Genomic DNA, 18,180 nt, shown 5'->3' with positions numbered 1-18,180 from the left:
GTGGTAATGTAACGAATGGTAATTTGACATATAGTAATCTAACACGTAGTAATCCAAATCTCAGTAATTAACTCGTGATCATCTAACACATGCTAATCTAACGCATAAAAATTCAACGCTAGGTTATCTAACGCGTAGTAACTCAACGCATTGCAATTCAACGCTTAGTAATCTAATGTATGGAAATCTAACGTGTAATCATTCAAGGTATCGATATTTAATGTGCGGTTATTCAACGTATCATAACCCAACACGTTTGGATTTAACTCATAGGCATACAATATATAATAATATACCATTGTCACACAACCTAACAGGGATATAAAAACACGTAAGAATACAGTACTCAGGGATATAATGCTTAAAGATACAAAATATAGCGATCTAATGTGCAGCGATCCAATCGCGGGAATCTAACACCTGTTGATTTAACTCGTGACAATCTAATGCGCGCAAATTTACCACACCCTACAAGTTAACCATTCAAACCTAGCAGACAATGATATAACCCGTAATTTAACATTAATCCCTCAAAAAATCTGAAATACTCCAATGGTCCCTAGTATTTTAAAACTACCCGAGATATTCACAAAATGTTTAAACTTGCAAATACACTGACAGTTCTGAGATATTCTAAACAGGTATATGAGTTTTTTACTTGCATCGATGATTCGCTTAAGTTCGATAGCGAAAGATAACGAGTCTCTAATTGCAATCACAACGACCTGTTGCAGCGCTTCCGGCTGCCCCATTGCGAACAGGAACAAGGGGCGAGTGTTGGAAACCGGTGGCATGGTGGAGCAGCACAAAGCAGTTGCTGCGGCAACAGCAATGAAATTGGAAGGTGTCAACTGTCCCACGCCTGGCTGTGACGGAATTGGCCATATAAATGGCTCTTTCTCCACACACAGATCTCTGTCCGGTTGTCCGATAGCCGGACACGCAGTGAAGAAGCCCAAGTTCGAGGATATGTCGAGCATGTACAGCAAAGGAATCACCGGTGAGGATCAAGCTGCCTCTGGTGTCATTGACGTCTTCGATTATCGATGCGCACCATTACTAATCGAAGAATAAGAAACCGCGGGTTGGCTCTTCGTGAAACGAGTCGAAACGATGATTTCGAAGTCCAAGCAAATTCGAGACTCCATTCACGCTGAGTTTAGGACCTGATTAGTGCGACATGTGATTGCCTACGAGATAGAAACGAAATCGTAGAGTAGGCATGATCATTCGAGAGTACCTTTTATTCTTTTCTATGTTTCCGTGTCGTACTCGTTCAAGTGCAATTATCTCACGAATTCCATTGGATCGAACTCGATCGATAACAGTAACGTTGAACCGAGCGAATCGTGCAAGATGCGTTGTTGCAACGTGGACGAGTCGATGGCAAAAACCGTGACAAAATTATGAATCCTGATTTGTAAACTTGTACATATAATGACCTTGTACTTGATCCTGTGCTATGCCATACTCTACTCTTCACGCAATGATGTGCTGTCATACCAACAAGGGTAACCTTGTCCTTCCTTTCTCCTTTCTTTTGTCTGCCCCGTATATTTAGTTATTTCTTTGGCCGTTTCTATTTAAATGTTACGTTACGTTACGTTCTCGCTCTCCCTTTTCTCTAAAACATTGGTATCCAGGTGTTTTCGAATTTGCCACACCACGAGATTCAATGATGCGAAACATTCGACCAGCACTAAACAAAAAAAATAAGAAAAAAAAATGAAGGAAAATCACCTGAACCGGACACCTCTACTTCCATTGTGTCACTTTGCTTCTTCCACTAACGAATCTGGCCCCCGCGGAATCCTATTCCCACATGGTTATGTGCAAGAACAAAGAAAGATAAAAAGCAAAAGAAATGTAAAAAAAAAATACCCAAGATACAAAAAACAACAGTTGTGTCATAATAATGAAAAATAATATATTCTGATTTATTCTGGGATCACGATCAGCTCCTTTCCTGTCATTGAGCTTTGAGGAGAACATTTACTTTTGAAGGTAAGGGACTGACGTACTCGCCATTTGTTTTCTATGTGTTTTCGGTGTTACATACAAAATCCACACACCAGTAATTTTACTTTTACGAGACGATGCTCGAGTGTTGGCAACACCTGTGAGCTGTTGCCACAGTTCGAATTCAAATTTCACGGTAACTTCTTGCGATTACACTATACGATAATAATGAAATACGAAGGCCAGCACTCGGCGTCTCCCATTTTTTTCTTCTATCTGGTATGATGGCACCTCACGCTACCCCAGTCACCCTCTGACATCGTCCCAGATCATTCTGTTCCTGCGGCACTCCTGTCAGGTTCGTGCGTCTATCAATAAGCTAATCAATCACTCATCTTGTCGAGATAGAAAATTTTCACTCGTGTCTCTGACGAGAATACTTTCCATCACTTTAGCACGAACCGCTCGCAGAAGGAACCGTACCGATCCCACATTTCAGACAAATCCTCATGCAGCGACTTGGGATAAATTCCGAATTGTCTATCGAGCAATCGACTAACGCGATAAACTAAACAGTGACGATGCACTTGTTTCTCTGACACGTTTCCCCCAACGGGCCGACCCAAATCGCTGTCCGAAGCTTTCCTTTGGCGCTAACTTACATGCTCGCCACATTTTCACATTTTATTCTATATGAATCCCGCACACCTCTGTCAAAAAACGTACTAGTACATTTATCTTTGTAACATCGAGCCGTTCACGTACGATTATAGACAGAGCTCTTAACGAGCTTCGGTCAAAGATTGGGGTTGATGACCTTGGCTTCTGACGGTTTCCCTCGAAGTCGTGTTCTCTACAATGCGAATGTAATTTAGATGAAACTCTGCTGGAACGAAACAGCATGTGAACGTTTCGAGAACTCGCTTTCGAGGTGGAAGCTGTTAGAAATCGGGAAACAATACTCCCAAAAGAGACAGAGACAGGCTGTTAAAGTGGACCGTGTATGTCCTATCTTCAGGGGTGGACACCAGTGGTCTGGCTCACGGGGGTGCGGTGGGTACGGGTCAGGGTAACACAAGTAGCGGTACCGCCACTGGCCAGAGCGAGGATCTCTACACACTGGAGGCTGAAATTACGGAACTCCAGAGAGAGAACGCTCGGGTCGAATCGCAGGTGCTGCGCTTGCGCTCCGATATCACCGCCATGGAGAACCAGCTGAAGCAAGGAGAAAAGGTCAGTAAGCTTATACTCAGTCGGTAATCGGTTATTACCATTCGCTGATAGAGCAGATTATGAAACTTTCGATTGCTAACTATGTAGATTGCAATTGCATTTGGGCTAAAACTGTTATAAACATTTCTATAAAACTTTCTTCTTAATGTTATGCACATTTTTAGTTCAGCTGAATGCAAATCAGTTTTAGCTCAAGTGTAAAGAAAGTCCCGTATCAGAATATGATTGCTACCTATTGCTGCTAACGTAGATCTGAGTTGAACCCCACTTTTCCTGGTTTTGTTTTCATTATCACAATGTAAATAACGTAAATTTTACAGTATGTCGTAAAGATGTACAGTGGAATTGTACGTTTCCTTTTATTTTGTATTGTGTATCTTTACTTATGAAAGTGGGTTTCACCTGGGTAATCTATTGCCAGTTGCTGGCAATAATACTCGTTTGCCAGTAATGTAGGTATAATTCCTGTAGTATTAATGTTGTCAAGTGTGTATTTTTACCGTGGATCGTTTGTAAAAAGAAATGTTTCTTCCGTAGGAAACAACGTCGATTGCTCAGCGAAACAACAACCTGACCGAGTACTATCAGTCGCTGCGTCACAACGTGATAACGCTGTTGGAGCACGCGCGATCACCGAATGCCCCAGGCGGACCACAGGGCCACGAAAATTTCGACAGTTACCTAACGAAGTTACAGACCCTGTGCACCGCGGATGGTTACTGTGCGGATGAAGGGAACAGGTCAATTTATGAGACGGTGAAAACCGCGCTTCAGGATTTCACGGTCCTACCGACACCCATCTGAGACCATCCTTAAAGCTCGACGATCGGATACGACGTAACTTGGTCGCGTTTTACCCAGTGACTTATCGTAGTGACGAAACGTGACCATGATAAGACACAAGAGGTTGACGTGGTTATTTACCGAAAGGACACATGTGCGACGAACATTGAACGCGGCTCGTGTGTCGTTAAACGATGCAGGAAAAATGAAGACGTTCTCCGTCAACAAAAATCGCGTTGCCTCTCGTCAGGTAGAGGAAGAGACGTTAATTTTGACGAATATTATCGGGTGATTTACTCGTGTATCATGCGAGAATGGTGCTTTTTAACACCGACAACGTCGGTGAAATTGGACACGCTGTATAGACTCTTAGTAAATGTTACAACGGTATCTAAGGTATCCTCTGAGGATCCATTCAGTGTGATCTCGCGGATCCGTGTGGACTGATGTTGCTCATAGCTATTTTGTACATAACGAACCTATACTACGTAAGTATTGTAAGAGACCTGGGCTGAGAATCGCCCGGTCGATCATCGTGAATTGTAAATAGACGGGAGAGATAACATTTATATATATATAAATATACAAAAGCGTTAATGTGGTTATCACTCATAATTAAGGCATGTAAAGAAAGAATATGACAGGACGTCAAGCGAACACGAACGAGATTAGCTTACAAGATAGATGTATATCGAAACGTATCGCTCTTACCAGTGCATAACTGTTACTACCCGTTAAGCCATTAAACGTTAACACTACGATGATGTGAAACCGCTAAAATGCTGCTTTAGCTAAAACCGACGGCTACTTAATTATAAATTACTATTGCGTACTTATTACAGCTAGATACTATTATTACTACTATTGTCACTGTTACAACCGAAATCGTTTCTAGGACTAATTCAATCGTCATTATCATTATTATTATTACCATTATGATTATGATTATGATTATTATTATTATTGCTAACAGACTACTCTTACTACTGGACATAGGATATTAGCGACGAGTATACCGACGCATTTATATTATCAACGAGTCTACGAACGGTGCAACATGTTGTCCATAATATGTAAATAGTCACAGAGAAAATACGAATATTATACGAGTGCTAGAGATCGACGAGGGGAACCGCGAAACCTCGAAGTCATAACGAAAGAGGTGAATTCGAGGTCGCTCATTTTGTCCCAGAAAAAAAAGAATGTGAATGGTAAACACGGTGTATTTATCGAATTTTTAGACGTAAAGGACGAGCCGAGGATCGACGAGTTTCATATAAAACACGAGGACCATAATGGCTGCCGTGTTGTCGTCGTGAATCGTCCGTCAGTCTGAACGAAGGATACTCGTTCGTTTGTGCAATAGCTTCGAAGAGAATTGTTGCATTCATTTCTTTCGTTATATGAATTTATCAAGGTGCAGCGGTGATTCGCAAATTGTTACGGTTTTGTTATCGCATTCACACCCGTATGTGTTGTATGTTCGCGTTTTTGGTTAGTCACGAGGTGTAAACATCGATATCATTGCGGAACGATGAAATATCTTCTGCCTCTTCGACGCTTCATCGTTGCTGGCTCGACGAAGCAGAATTATTTCGCGTAAGCATCGTCGACCCGGCAAATCAAGCGTTGGTACCATTTCTCTGGCATCGATAAGTATACGACGAAACTGATGCGGTTGGTAGCTTTTGCGCCACATAATCATTTATCATTGTCGAGTAACAAATTTGCAAGTGGAATGCTGGTTGATTTAGAGATACTGCACGGAGCTGGAAAGTTGGCACCTGGGAGAAATGTGGGTTCTGTTGGTTTCATTGCCATGTGTATGTATTTTGCATTTCGACGTGTTGAATGGTGACATGTATAACACGCATGTAGACTTTCATTGGCCTAGAATAAGTGTTGAAAGAAGAAATTGTAAGCAAAGTGCTTACAATGTTCGGGAATTGCATGTGAAAACTTGAAATTTTCACATTATTGTCCTTTTCAAATTGGCAACTTTCGCAATTTTCATGTTTTCAAACATCCTAACACAAATTTTCTACTCACACTTTCAATATGAATAATTTCAAGTTTTGTAATTTTCAAGTTTCCAAATCTCTAAATTTTCAAATTTTCTGATTTTCACAGCCTCAAATTTTCTAATATCAATTTTCCTAACTTCTAAACTTTCTAATTTTCTATAGTACCAAATTTGTAAATACTTAAATTCAAATCTTCGAAATTAACAAATTATTATACTGCTAAATTTTCAAATTTCAAAATTTTTAAACTTAAAAAATGAGATTTCTAAATTCTAAAATTCATGACCACATATTCAACTTTTCAATTTCTAAACATTTAAATCTCTTCTAAAAGTGATACATTTTTTAATATAAAAATTAAATTTCCTAATATTCAAGTTTTTAAATCTACAAATTTCTAACTTCCTAAGTTTCTTATATTTCAAATTTTCAAGTTGTTGCATCCCTCAATTTTTAAATCTTCAACAATTCTAATTTCCAATTCCCAAAATTCTAAAAATTCCGGATTACCGTATTTTCAAATTCTTACTAATTAAACTTCAAAATCCCAAAATTTTCAATTTTTAAAATATCTAATTGTCCATATTCCAAAAATCACTAGATTTCCAAATTTCAAATTCCACAAATCTACAAATTTATTAATCTTCAAATTCTCAAATTTTTATTTATCAAAAAACCTATACCCTCAAGTTTTTATATTTCCAAATTTCTAAATATCCACAAAATTTGTTAATTCTGCGTTTCTTAAAATTGTAAATTTGAAAATGCCATTTTTCTAACATTTTAATTATTTAAATTTATAAATGTTTACATTTCTAAAATTTTTAAATTTCAAGTCCGTAGATTTGCCAAATTTCTAACTTTTATATTTTGGAATATCTAGCTTGCTATTTCCTGAATTTTTTAAATTCCATATAACGAAATTTTTTAACTACTATATTACTAATTACCCAAATTCTCAAATTTCTAAATTTCCATATCCCCAAATTTTCAAATTCCTAAATTTACAAATTTTCAGCATGAAAATTCCTGAAAAATTCCCGTTTCTCCCCTCCAAAAAATTTTAGAATTTTCATATTCTCATGCGGGTAATTTTTAGAACTTTCAAACATGAAAATTTCCTATATTTCATTTACGATTTAAAGAATCATTAATGAATGAATAATAACCTTCCTTTTCTTATATTGCCGTCTGGTCTAAGAAAGCCTACCTTGTTCGCCAATCTACGTCAACGCGTTGTACATCATTTCGTAGAACACTGACGTCTTTGACCACAAATAATACCTCAACTTGTTGCATATTGCCATGATATACACGTCGATTTGCGCGCCGATTATATAGCAAACTGCTGTATATTGTCGCGGGATAACGAGACCGTACTCAAATGACTTCTTTCCGGCTACGCACAGTAAAAATCTTGAGATAACAAAAAGAGGCAATGATATCGGCAAGCAATGCTTATTATTTTGCAGACTGAACTCATTTCGTCGCATTAGAATGAAACAATGTATATAAAACAAGGAGAGAGAAACAGAACACGGAAAACGGATGGTATAAAGTGGTATCAATTATTCGCCTGCTCGACAACGAACAGGACGAAAGATACCGTGAGAAACGAGGAATATACTTTAACCAAAGAAGAAAAAACACCGTGTAGTGAGAGTAATAATAAATTAAAGTATAGCGATAGTCGGCCGACGATTACGATTAATCTCGACGTTATCATTATTCTTGTCATTGTCATTATCATTACGATTATGATTACCATCATCGTCACTGTGATTAGATCTATTTTTTTGCTCAACACGAATATCGATACTTGCGGCGAGAAAACCGGGTGAACGAAGCTAATCGACGATCAACGAGCGCCCGTTTTTCTTCAAGGTTACCATCATATTTATTGCTATTATTATTGCCATTATTACCACTATCGTCGTTATGTTCTCGTCATTATTACGATTATTATTGTTGCCGTTGATAAAGTTGTACGAATATATAAGTTCAATGACATGCTTTAAGTAAGTATAAATGTTACTCCGATTGAATAAAGGGTATTTATCGATGAATTCTGATTTTTTACCTTCAAAGACAATTAACCAGTTAACTGTGGCGATCTTTTTGCAAAGCGCGCACCAGTGTGTGTTGCGATAATCAAGCGATAACGAGTTAGCTCTCAAGAATTTATGAATCCATCTCAAATCATTTACATTTTTTATTTGTTTATTTCATTTCGTAGTGACCTCTAAACATTTTAAACATATTACAATTTACGAATACAATTTTGTTTTCGCCAAAATTACAATTTAAATATCAAATTGTAACAAAATTTTACGTATGACGAATGGATATAGTCGTCATGACACAAAATTCTGCCACATCTACATGACGGATTAAGTCGTCAAACACACTTAACTGGTTAATATCACTTTATAATAAATTTAGACATAGAGCTGCATGAATGATGGGGCCCGGTGGAGCTGGTGTCTTAACCTCACTTTTCGGGGACCTCACTTTTCCCGTTTTAAGTCCCATTGAATAAAGAAAATTTGTTCTTTCTCCTTCTTTTTCGAATAATTTAAAAGTGCATTTGTTTTAGTACAAAATTTTAATTGGTTCAATTTATAATAAAGTAATTTTTATTTCAGTTTGAGTTTTAAATTAGTTTTACTTTCATTAGAATTAGGCGAGATTGAAATTTAGAATGTAAGGAAATATTGTTAAAATAAAAGTTACAAGTATTTATTAATGTATCGAAGTGAAAATGTATGTTTGTCTTCAAATATTTACTTATTTGTAAATTATCATTTTTTATTAGTATGAAATATTTAATTTTGTTTGGAATAAATTTCAATTTTTTAGTACTTTACATTTTATTGTGCGTTCTACTACGAGAATTTATTACCTCGCCCAGACTTTTCAATAAAAAGCTTTTTATAAATTTTGGTGGCCCCAGGTCCCTAAAAATTTTAATTCAAACCTACTTGTACATACTTAATATGCTATTTCACATAACATATGATCTTATTTTACAATTATTCCATTTTCGAGATTATGTTGAGTTATACAATTTTAAAAAGTAGTTTTGATAATTATATTTTATTTAAAATAACAAAATTATGAAATTCATTTAATAGTTTAATCAATGTATCAACTGTGCCATGATTAGTCATAATTATACATGTTGCTATAACTTTAATCATAATATATGTATTGTGTAATATATTGTTGTTACGGAAAGATTTGATTCTTGGTTAAATTCTTTTTAATTTTTTAATTTCAGATCATAGAATATATAATACCTTCATATAATATTAATAAAATAAAGCTTGCTAATACAAGCTTATCCTTTACATTTTTAACTTTAATTATACGAGAAATAATGTCCATTATATGTATATAATGTAATAAATGGCTGTAATAAAAAAAAGACCACAATACATAAATAATATTTCAATTTTAAAGCTTTAATGACTCTACATATAGGGATATACGAGTGGAAAAGGTTAAAATTTGTTTCCTTGGAAGGATTGTGCTAAAACAGTCCTACTGGTGTCATCTAGCGCTCATAAACGCAATTTTCAAAAGAGTAAATTGTGTTTTTTTTGTCAAACATAGCATTTTTACCTTTAATAAACTTAAGCATGATAATATACATGAAATTGCTTCAAAATAGACCTCTACCTTCAGAGCATTATAAAAATTTTAACCTCTTATACGAGTCAATAAATACGCAAATTATATTTAAAACTTACAAGTTCCATTAATTCCTACTTTCTACCACCAAATGGCTAGTTATTTGTAGATCCATAAATTTCAATTTTTCATATTTGCAAATGTAATGCGAATGTAATGCTTTAAACCTACAGTAGCTCACGAAAGTATTTAAACGCTTACATATGCAAACTTGAATGGCCGAAATAATGTACATTCTAGCAATTTACTAAAACAAGTAGATGTTAATAGAAAGATGGAAGTCTTAAGATTATGGTAGTAAAATTTGAAAAAGATTCAATAACGTAAAGAACGCTACATGTATTATTATGGACTACCTTTAGCTGCTATAATGTCTCTTAGCCGACGTTCCATACTATAAACCGATGATTTTGTAAAACTACACTCAATGGAGTTCCATATTTCTATAATTTTATTTTTCAGTACAGTAAAAACTGGATAACTGCAACAAAGTCGGGACCCAAGCGTTGCAGTTATCGAGTCGAGGTGTGGATTGTACGTGTGCGGGGTTTAGAATAAGTATGAGTGCGAACGTAGGATCCCATGAGGGTATTAAATTTTAAGATGTACAGCGTGCGTGCGATACAAGTTCTTTGCTATACTATGGTAAAAAACTTGTATATTTTTGGAAGCCTATGGGCTAAGTAGAGCCAAAACTCATTTATCCTGCCGATAAATGAGGTTAGTGCAATTGGAGGATGGTCGGGATTTGGAGATAGGGTGGGTCACTGTCGTAGCCGCCTCCGCGTGGTGTGACCTGGTAATCGATATCGTTTTCTAAATATTTTTAATAAAATAGATTTTGGAAAACGATATCGAACTAAGAGCTACGATTCACTGTTAAATTATAATTTAATTTACACCACGTTTTCTTTTTGGAAAATATTTTGGACTGAAGATATGTACACTCGCTAAGTGCGTCATTCGAAGTTCCAAGAATCGTGCATTAAACGCGCATGGACCAAGTAAATATATATTGTAAGTTCTACATTTATTCGAACCTAGAAGATTTACAAATTTTATAATAAAATGAGAAACTTCGGAAAACCAGGTAACATTAGACAGAAATCTTAATTAGCATAAGAATTGTTTAAAATTGATAATGATTTGGCAAAGTCAAAATACTCTGATATTAATTAGTCTTGCAGTTTGATGTAATTTGAAATTAATGGAGCCAATAGAAAGCAATATTAATTGAATTTTTTCTAAAATGGAACATGTGGCGCCATCTCTCCAAAGAACAGAGTGAACTACACACATATGAAACTTCAGTTTGATTAGTTCTCATTTTCTACTGCTACACGGCAGCACATAAGACCAAAATGATGCTAATCTGTAGGTAAAGTCAATCACTGTTTTGTATTCGTAGATAATGTCAATTTGCAATTTTATTTTGCAACTTCATATGTAAATTCTTTTGTTATAAAATATGATCTTCTTTTTATAAATAATCAGAGATAATAATTTGTAGGAGAGACATTCAAAAACATTTGTTATCAAACATTTCCATTAATTAGGTAATGTGAAGTTGGAATTTAAAGTTTAAAGTTAATTAAATTGTGTAAAACAATTGTAATCAATGCAATTTTATTTTATAACTTCACAGCTAAATTTTTTATTGTAAAATATGATCTTTTTATAAATAATCAGTTAGAGACAATAATAATTGTAGGAGAAACATTTTCATTAATTAGATACTTTGAAGTTAGAAATTAAAGTTTAAACTTTGTATGTTAAAAAATTAATTAAACCATGTACAACGATTGCAATCATTGTAAATAATTAAAAGAAGATAACATTATAAAAATAAAATTGTTTATTTAAATTCACGCCACAGTCTCATTAACTCCTTGGCCACTGTGGGCGCCTATAGGCGCTTAGAAATTTTGTGTTTGTATTACTGAGAGCACCTATAGGCGCCCACTTTTATACCAACAGAGTTTTTTCCTAGCGATTAAAAAGTTTTTATAAAAAAGAGTTATGACGGCGTCTTATAACATTTGTCATTTGTATTATCCTTTGTACATAAAGGAAGGATAAAAAACTGTATAGAAAGGCTTTAGCTTTGCTTTTTATAAATAAGAAAATCTGACTTTTTATTATAATAAATAAGACCATAATCACATTTCTCAGAAAAAATCACCGTAGCGAAAGGGTTAAAAGGCTTAATTAGGAAACTTTAATTAGTATAAAAATTGCTTAACGTTGATAATTGTTTGTTAAGGTTAAAAAACATTCCGAAGTCATTTATGTGCTATTACATGAGATTCCGCATACATGTACTTACTGATATACTCGCTTCCGCTTGTTGAAGGCTCTCCACCCCCTAGAGTCTAGGGCCTAGACTAGACTATTAGCCTCATTAGCCACCTTTCAAACTATTTTTGACCATTTTTTTTAGAGCTTCCGGCCCATTTTAAGAAAATTTGATTATCCGACAAAAAAGTCGTATCTAACACTGTTGGTCTTGTATATTTGTATACATATGTGAGTGGTCAGGGTATTTATTTTTAATAAATAAATATCCTTTATATTGTAATTAGTAATTTTTTGTAATTTTTTGCGATTCACTACTATGCTTCTCTCCACTAGACGGCGCACAAAATTAAGACCCTTTTTCTCGCTAGTGCTCGAAGGACCTTCTTATTCCTATAAAAGTTCCCTGTTTATCCCTACCAGGTATCCCAGCGTCTAAGGCAAGGGCCTGCTAGAATGCCTTACTGACGAGTCCACTAGCAGGTCCCGGACGAAACGCTCTCTCCCCTTCCTCTCCCTAATTTTCTCAGGCCTCACCACCACTACGTCTCTGCAACCGCCACTGGTGACCGGCCGACGAACACGCAACTTCTGATGACCAGCAGCCAAATTACGAGGAAGGAGAAGATAAGATGATGAACAAAAAACAACCAAAGGATCCGAAGAATCATCATATCAAGCAAAGTCTAATCATCACCAATCATCATAATATCATCATCTCATGGCAGGAAGGAACCAAGGGGCACATTCTTCATAATATCTCTTCTCGCTCCTGGATGGCACATTCGACGGCAACGGTTAAGAAGACAACTTTCTCGGATTTGCTGCGCCGCCCTCCCCACGATCGATCGACGTCCGGGCCCATAACTCTCGATCGGGGACTCGCCGAGCTATACAGTTGTGCACGTTTTAACGTCGCCCATCCTAGGATCGAGGAGGAGACGGCTTTAAAGTTGTTCGGACTTTGTGCTGTGCGTCCATATAAACGACGGCTTGAGAGCACGCGCCTCGCCCCCATATTTCTCGAAGGATTAGGACAGCAAAGGAGCGAACGCGCCGCATTATGGAGGACTTTCTGCTTCTTTCATTACAGAAATTGCCATGCAACATTGAGAGTTTGACGCCAACGGGGAAACATTGATAGACCACCTAAAACCCATACCAAATATCCCCGCGTCTAAGGCAGGGACCTGCTAGAATGCCTTACTGACGAGTTCACTAGCAGGTCCTGGACGAAACGTTCTTCCCCATCCCTCCCCCCTCATTTTTCTTTTATTTTTGCCATCTGCACTATGACAGCTTAGTTACATATGTGTTTTGACTTATTTTTACAAGTATTAGCTCTAATCTTTCAGTAGTATTGATTCAAAACTAAATTTTTTGACAGAAACATATCTTAGAAAAATTTTAGACTTTCTTTTCACCCCTTGTTGCATTTTTTTAACTTTATATTGCAATGAATTTAACCCTCACAAGCAACACAATTACAATGTAACAATTAAACATTTCTTACTAGAAATTTTCTTTGTCTATACAATACTCTATACAATATAATTATAAATTATTACATTTATTTATTTTATAATAACAAAAAATAAATACATAAAGTCTGGGCTTTTCATTTCCTCCTACTTGTTTTCCAAAAAGTTATTCACTTTCAAACAATTTGATTGTTGAGTTCCTTTATTAACCAATTCGCCGATTAATTTGAAGTTAGAAAGAAGTATTAAGCTTCATAATATTCAAATTTGTCTGAAATAACAGTGACTTTTTACAAACTTCAGAGCATTGAGACCATATTCTGGCACCCTAATTATTACTTATTCAATTTCATGATAATTTTATCAAAATCGTTATCCTAATGAAAAAGTAAGGGATGAAAGGATTCTAATGAAAGGTGTAGGGTTAAAAAAAAACAGTCGAGTTTAAAAGATGCCTATCATCGTATCTTTATTCTCATTATAAAAAAAAGTCTTGTTTCAGAAAGCGACGACGTATTCGACGGTGACGTATCAATATAATACCTGCATCATCGTATATCACAATAAAATGGACGTGCGAATGAATTTCGCATGCGGTATGTACACGTGTAAAAATGACAATCATCGAAATCATATGGCAAACAAAGGTATCTCTTCTAACAAGCTGCGCGATTTTCTAAGCGATGAAACTCAATTCATCCGAAGATATTCCGATTCTTAGGTCTCCATCTTCTCCTTCATCCTCCATCTTCCTCTTTTCCATTAAGTTCTTCGTGTACTCGTAAGGAACGCACTTAGATCGCGTATAAATACATATAAAGGCAAAATAATACACATCGTGTGTTCGTTTATCGATGACTCGTGTTTGCTATTTTAGACTCGCTCTAAATTAGCCAGACGAAATCGATAATCGTGTGCCATACGGGTTTATCGAGAAGCTCAAATTTCGACAGTTCTGGAACTCCTTATCGTGAGTATTTCCCTGTTAGGCTAACGAGGTGCATCGTAGAAGGCACCAGTGTTCATCTCCTTTCCTTCAGTCGCCATCTTGCTTCCTTTAGCCGCCATCTTCAATTTCTCATGAAATTCGTTGTCTGCTAAGCTCAGAATCCTTCGTTAGGATCTAGCTGCGTAGTTTTCGATTCGATCTGCGATTGGATATGTATATTCGGCGACAAAAGAGTCCCGTTTTGGTTCAGTTCGATTCTTTGAACACAAATGTTTTTAGTCTGTCGTGATCCTTGTGTTCGTTTCCATCGTTTGCCATATTACGGCAACTGGAAAGAACGGCACAGTCATTCCACCCCCTCATGTTTTTGTACTTGTTTGGTTTTTAATTATTGTTGCAATACGCTGGATACACAGCTGCCGCGAACTTCTTTTGTTGCGATCATGACTGATAATACCGAAGATTTCACCTGAAACAAAAAGAAAAATTATTTCATTCACGCATATATTAATTGTAGAAATTAGATATAAATTAGGGATTTAAGAAACTTCTTGTTCTTATTTCATGGCTTTCAAACTGCGTATGTTTTGCAAGAAAAATAAAGTTTATTCAAATATTGCACTATAGTTAAATTTGAAGTACTGTTTGATTCATTTTGTGCATTCATTTTTAGTGATAATATTCTCGTTAGTTTGGAAATAATAGTAGTATACTGTTTCGTGAAAATACGAGTAGTGTAACACAAAATTGATATAAGTGAAAGATTTTAATTTATGAATTTTATGAATTTAGAACAAGTTTTCAAATTTAAAGATTAACAAATTTATAAACTTCCAAATTTGTGAATATAGAAATATTGAAGTTTGATAATTTGCAAAAATGGAGTTTCAGTAATTCAGTTTTGGAAAATTAAAAATTTCAAAAATTGGTCATTTGGAAATGTAAGCATTTATATTACAATATATTAAATATTGTACTTATTATAGGTTTAAAACTTATTCAACTGATTTAAATAAGTTAAGTATATTAATAAATATTATTATTGTCATTAGTATAACATTTAAATTTATTATATACAAAATAATTACCAATTACAAAAACAAATATTTCCAATAATTTCATTAGGTACAAAATTTTCAATTGATTTATGTTAAATAAAATACAAGAATATCTATGTCAGTATATTTGCATCAGGATGCAACGAAGTGTTAATAAAATTTAAACTCTAAACTCTCACTTCGGATAAGAATCTATAGCATCGCTTGACGTCATCGACTGCTATAAAATAAACTGTGACGTGATACCGCATAGCATGAATCACGTCACAGTTTCTCCTACGTATCACCATTGCCTATCTCCATTACACCTACTCTTTAAACTGACGTATCTCGGTCAGGTCAAACGTTTCTCACGAACAATTCAAAACCGCAAAGTCGAACACCTTTCTTTTTATAGATACTTATTTTACGGAGAATTACTCTACGTCACTGTGACGATCAAGATTTCATTCATTACGGAGTACACTGAGGTATTGCGCAGACTTTCTTCGAAGAAGAATTACCTAATCGAAACGTGTCCTGAATTTAAAATTGTTATATTTTCCAATTTCTAAGTATTTAATCATTTAAATTTTTTAATATTTTTACATTTTAAATCGTGAAATTTTTTAATATTGTACATTTTAAATCGTGAAATTTGTTAATATTTTACATTTTAAATCGTGAAATTTGTTAATATTTTACATTTTAAATCGTAAAATTTTTAAACTTTGTTATTTACGAAACGTCAAATGCTTAGATTAAAAAATTTTCAAGTTTTTATATTTCAAATTTACCAAATTTTGAGGAATTTTCAAACCTTGCAATTTTTAAATCCTCTAATTTTCAAATTATTTTCAAGTTTGAAGATTACAGGTCTACAGTTTTTAACTTTGAAACTTTCAAATTATTTAAATTTCAAGTTGTGATATTTTCACATTTGTATTATTTAAATTCCCAAATATTCAAATTAAATAATTTATGCAATATATAAGTAGCACATTCACATACATTCATGGACATAAGTATTTTTATTCATTCCTTCTTGGCAAATTTCGGATTTCCTCTAAAGCAATTAACTACGTTCAACAGGTACTATCAATGCAAGACTTACTTCTAGTACAAAATTTATATTTCTTATTTTCAGTTGCAAGAATTATTAAAAAGCATTTGTCAAAAAAATATGTTAATTGTCATCAAAGTAAAAACTCATTGTATAAGGTAGCTGAAGTATGCAAAAATTATTAAAAAGTTTTTGTCAAAAAATATGTTAACTATCATCAAGGTATAGAATCATTGTATAAGGTAACTGAAGTATTATCCTTTATTTAGTTATTATTATAATTCAGTTTCAATTCAACACAAAGCGTTGAAATGACCATTGTTTTACTAGTAAAGTAATTAATAATATTTTTTGGTATAGTTTTCTTGAAACCTGCACTGATTTTCATTTAGATAAAGAATTAATTTCTTAATAAGTGTGCATTATACTTTGATAGGTTTAGAATTTAGTGGTCATTAGACGTCCGTAAAATTATGGTTAATTACTCTTGAAGGATTTCTATAACTAAATTTATAACTAAATATAAGCTAAGATGAAGTGGAGTAAGTGCAGACTAGTTTTTGTAAAGTTGGTATTTAAACGTCAGTATTTTCAGTCTGCTATGTAAATACTTAACGCTGTCGATATCGAACGTTTTGCACAATTACTACTATTTAATTAATATTAACTAAGACCTTAATTTTCCTTGTACATTTTGATTTTGATAGGAAATTGTTTAAAATGTCAACTATTCTGCATTTTCCCCGAAAATGGGGTAAGAGCGTAACTTGAAGCTAAATACTTTGAAACTTTATTTCATGTGCAATGGGGCAAGAATTATTAACAAATCTGCTATAAAATGCTTTTTACTGCATTATGCAAGTACTCTATACTGCAAACAAGTACTCTTAGCTGAAATATAAAAGGGGACAGAAAGTCCCCTAGTAGTGAAAGAAAGAAAGTAGTGAAAGAAAACAAGGAAACAAACATACTAAATGAAGAAATTTTACTCATATCGTAATAAAAATAGCCTATATACGCACTTGCTCCGTTTACGAACTTACTCCACTTCACCTTAAATATAGTTTCGAATAACTTAATATTTCTATAACTAAATTTTAAACTGACTAGCTGCACAATATGAATGAAAAGAACGTTACCTCGCGTAAGGTGGGGGCGGTGAGGGTGTCGGGTCCCTAGAGACAATTTCCACAGTTCTAGGTACCATGTTGTGCACAGTCGGCAACGACAACGTGGCACTGTTGTTGTTGTTTAGCCTAAGTAGGTGACTAGGATTCAGCTTGATGGCGTCATCGTAGCTAGGTGGCGCGTCCGTAACGGCCTCATAGTCCGGTGGCTTCTGTCTGGATCCACTAGATGGTTCCTCAATGGAGATTACGTGAATCGGATCGTCGATCTGCAACCAGTAGAATTACCGTCTGAATCATCGGATACGAAGTAGGAACTACCAGAGAAACATAAAGATCGAGGAACAAGGTTCCCCGGGATTTCAGTGATTCCGAGGCAATCGACTTTTCTTTCAATTTAACCTTTTGAAGTGTGCGATTTTCAAAGTTGCACAAAAATATTTCTGATGTAAAAAACGAAACAACTGTTTATTTTATGAATAACATAAAAATAAAGGAATTTATTTTATTAAAGAACTTTTAACGAAAGTTTAAAT

At 34.7% G+C, this 18,180-nt stretch overlaps 2 protein-coding genes across 7 annotated transcripts in view; one reads left to right on the top strand and one right to left on the bottom strand.

The window, feature by feature from the left end:
* Positions 1 to 8,065, top strand: part of LOC105662425 (uncharacterized) — a 503,073-nt gene extending 495,008 nt beyond the window's left edge. For both annotated transcript variants that reach the window (XM_076537797.1, XM_076537798.1), the window contains exons 16-18: positions 735 to 1,000; positions 2,978 to 3,192; positions 3,730 to 8,065. In XM_076537797.1, the coding sequence (XP_076393912.1) occupies positions 735 to 1,000; positions 2,978 to 3,192; positions 3,730 to 3,996 (748 nt within the window). In that variant the 3' untranslated portion in view covers positions 3,997 to 8,065. The remainder of the gene's footprint in view (positions 1 to 734; positions 1,001 to 2,977; positions 3,193 to 3,729) is intronic.
* A 5,846-nt stretch (positions 8,066 to 13,911) lies between these two features.
* The window catches only part of LOC100880961 (uncharacterized), a 59,742-nt gene continuing 55,473 nt past the window's right edge, over positions 13,912 to 18,180 (bottom strand). For all 5 annotated transcript variants that reach the window (XM_076538511.1, XM_076538513.1, XM_076538512.1 and 2 more), the window contains 2 exons: positions 17,657 to 17,913; positions 13,912 to 14,886 (listed from right to left, as the gene is read on the bottom strand). In XM_076538511.1, the coding sequence (XP_076394626.1) occupies positions 14,883 to 14,886; positions 17,657 to 17,913 (261 nt within the window). In that variant the 3' untranslated portion in view covers positions 13,912 to 14,882. The remainder of the gene's footprint in view (positions 14,887 to 17,656; positions 17,914 to 18,180) is intronic.

This window comes from Megachile rotundata, chromosome 12 (genome assembly GCF_050947335.1).
Source record: "Megachile rotundata isolate GNS110a chromosome 12, iyMegRotu1, whole genome shotgun sequence".
Classification (NCBI taxonomy): domain Eukaryota; kingdom Metazoa; phylum Arthropoda; class Insecta; order Hymenoptera; family Megachilidae; genus Megachile; species Megachile rotundata.
The sequence above is the reverse complement of the archived record's forward strand: the minus strand, read 5'-3'. Positions and strand labels throughout refer to the sequence as shown.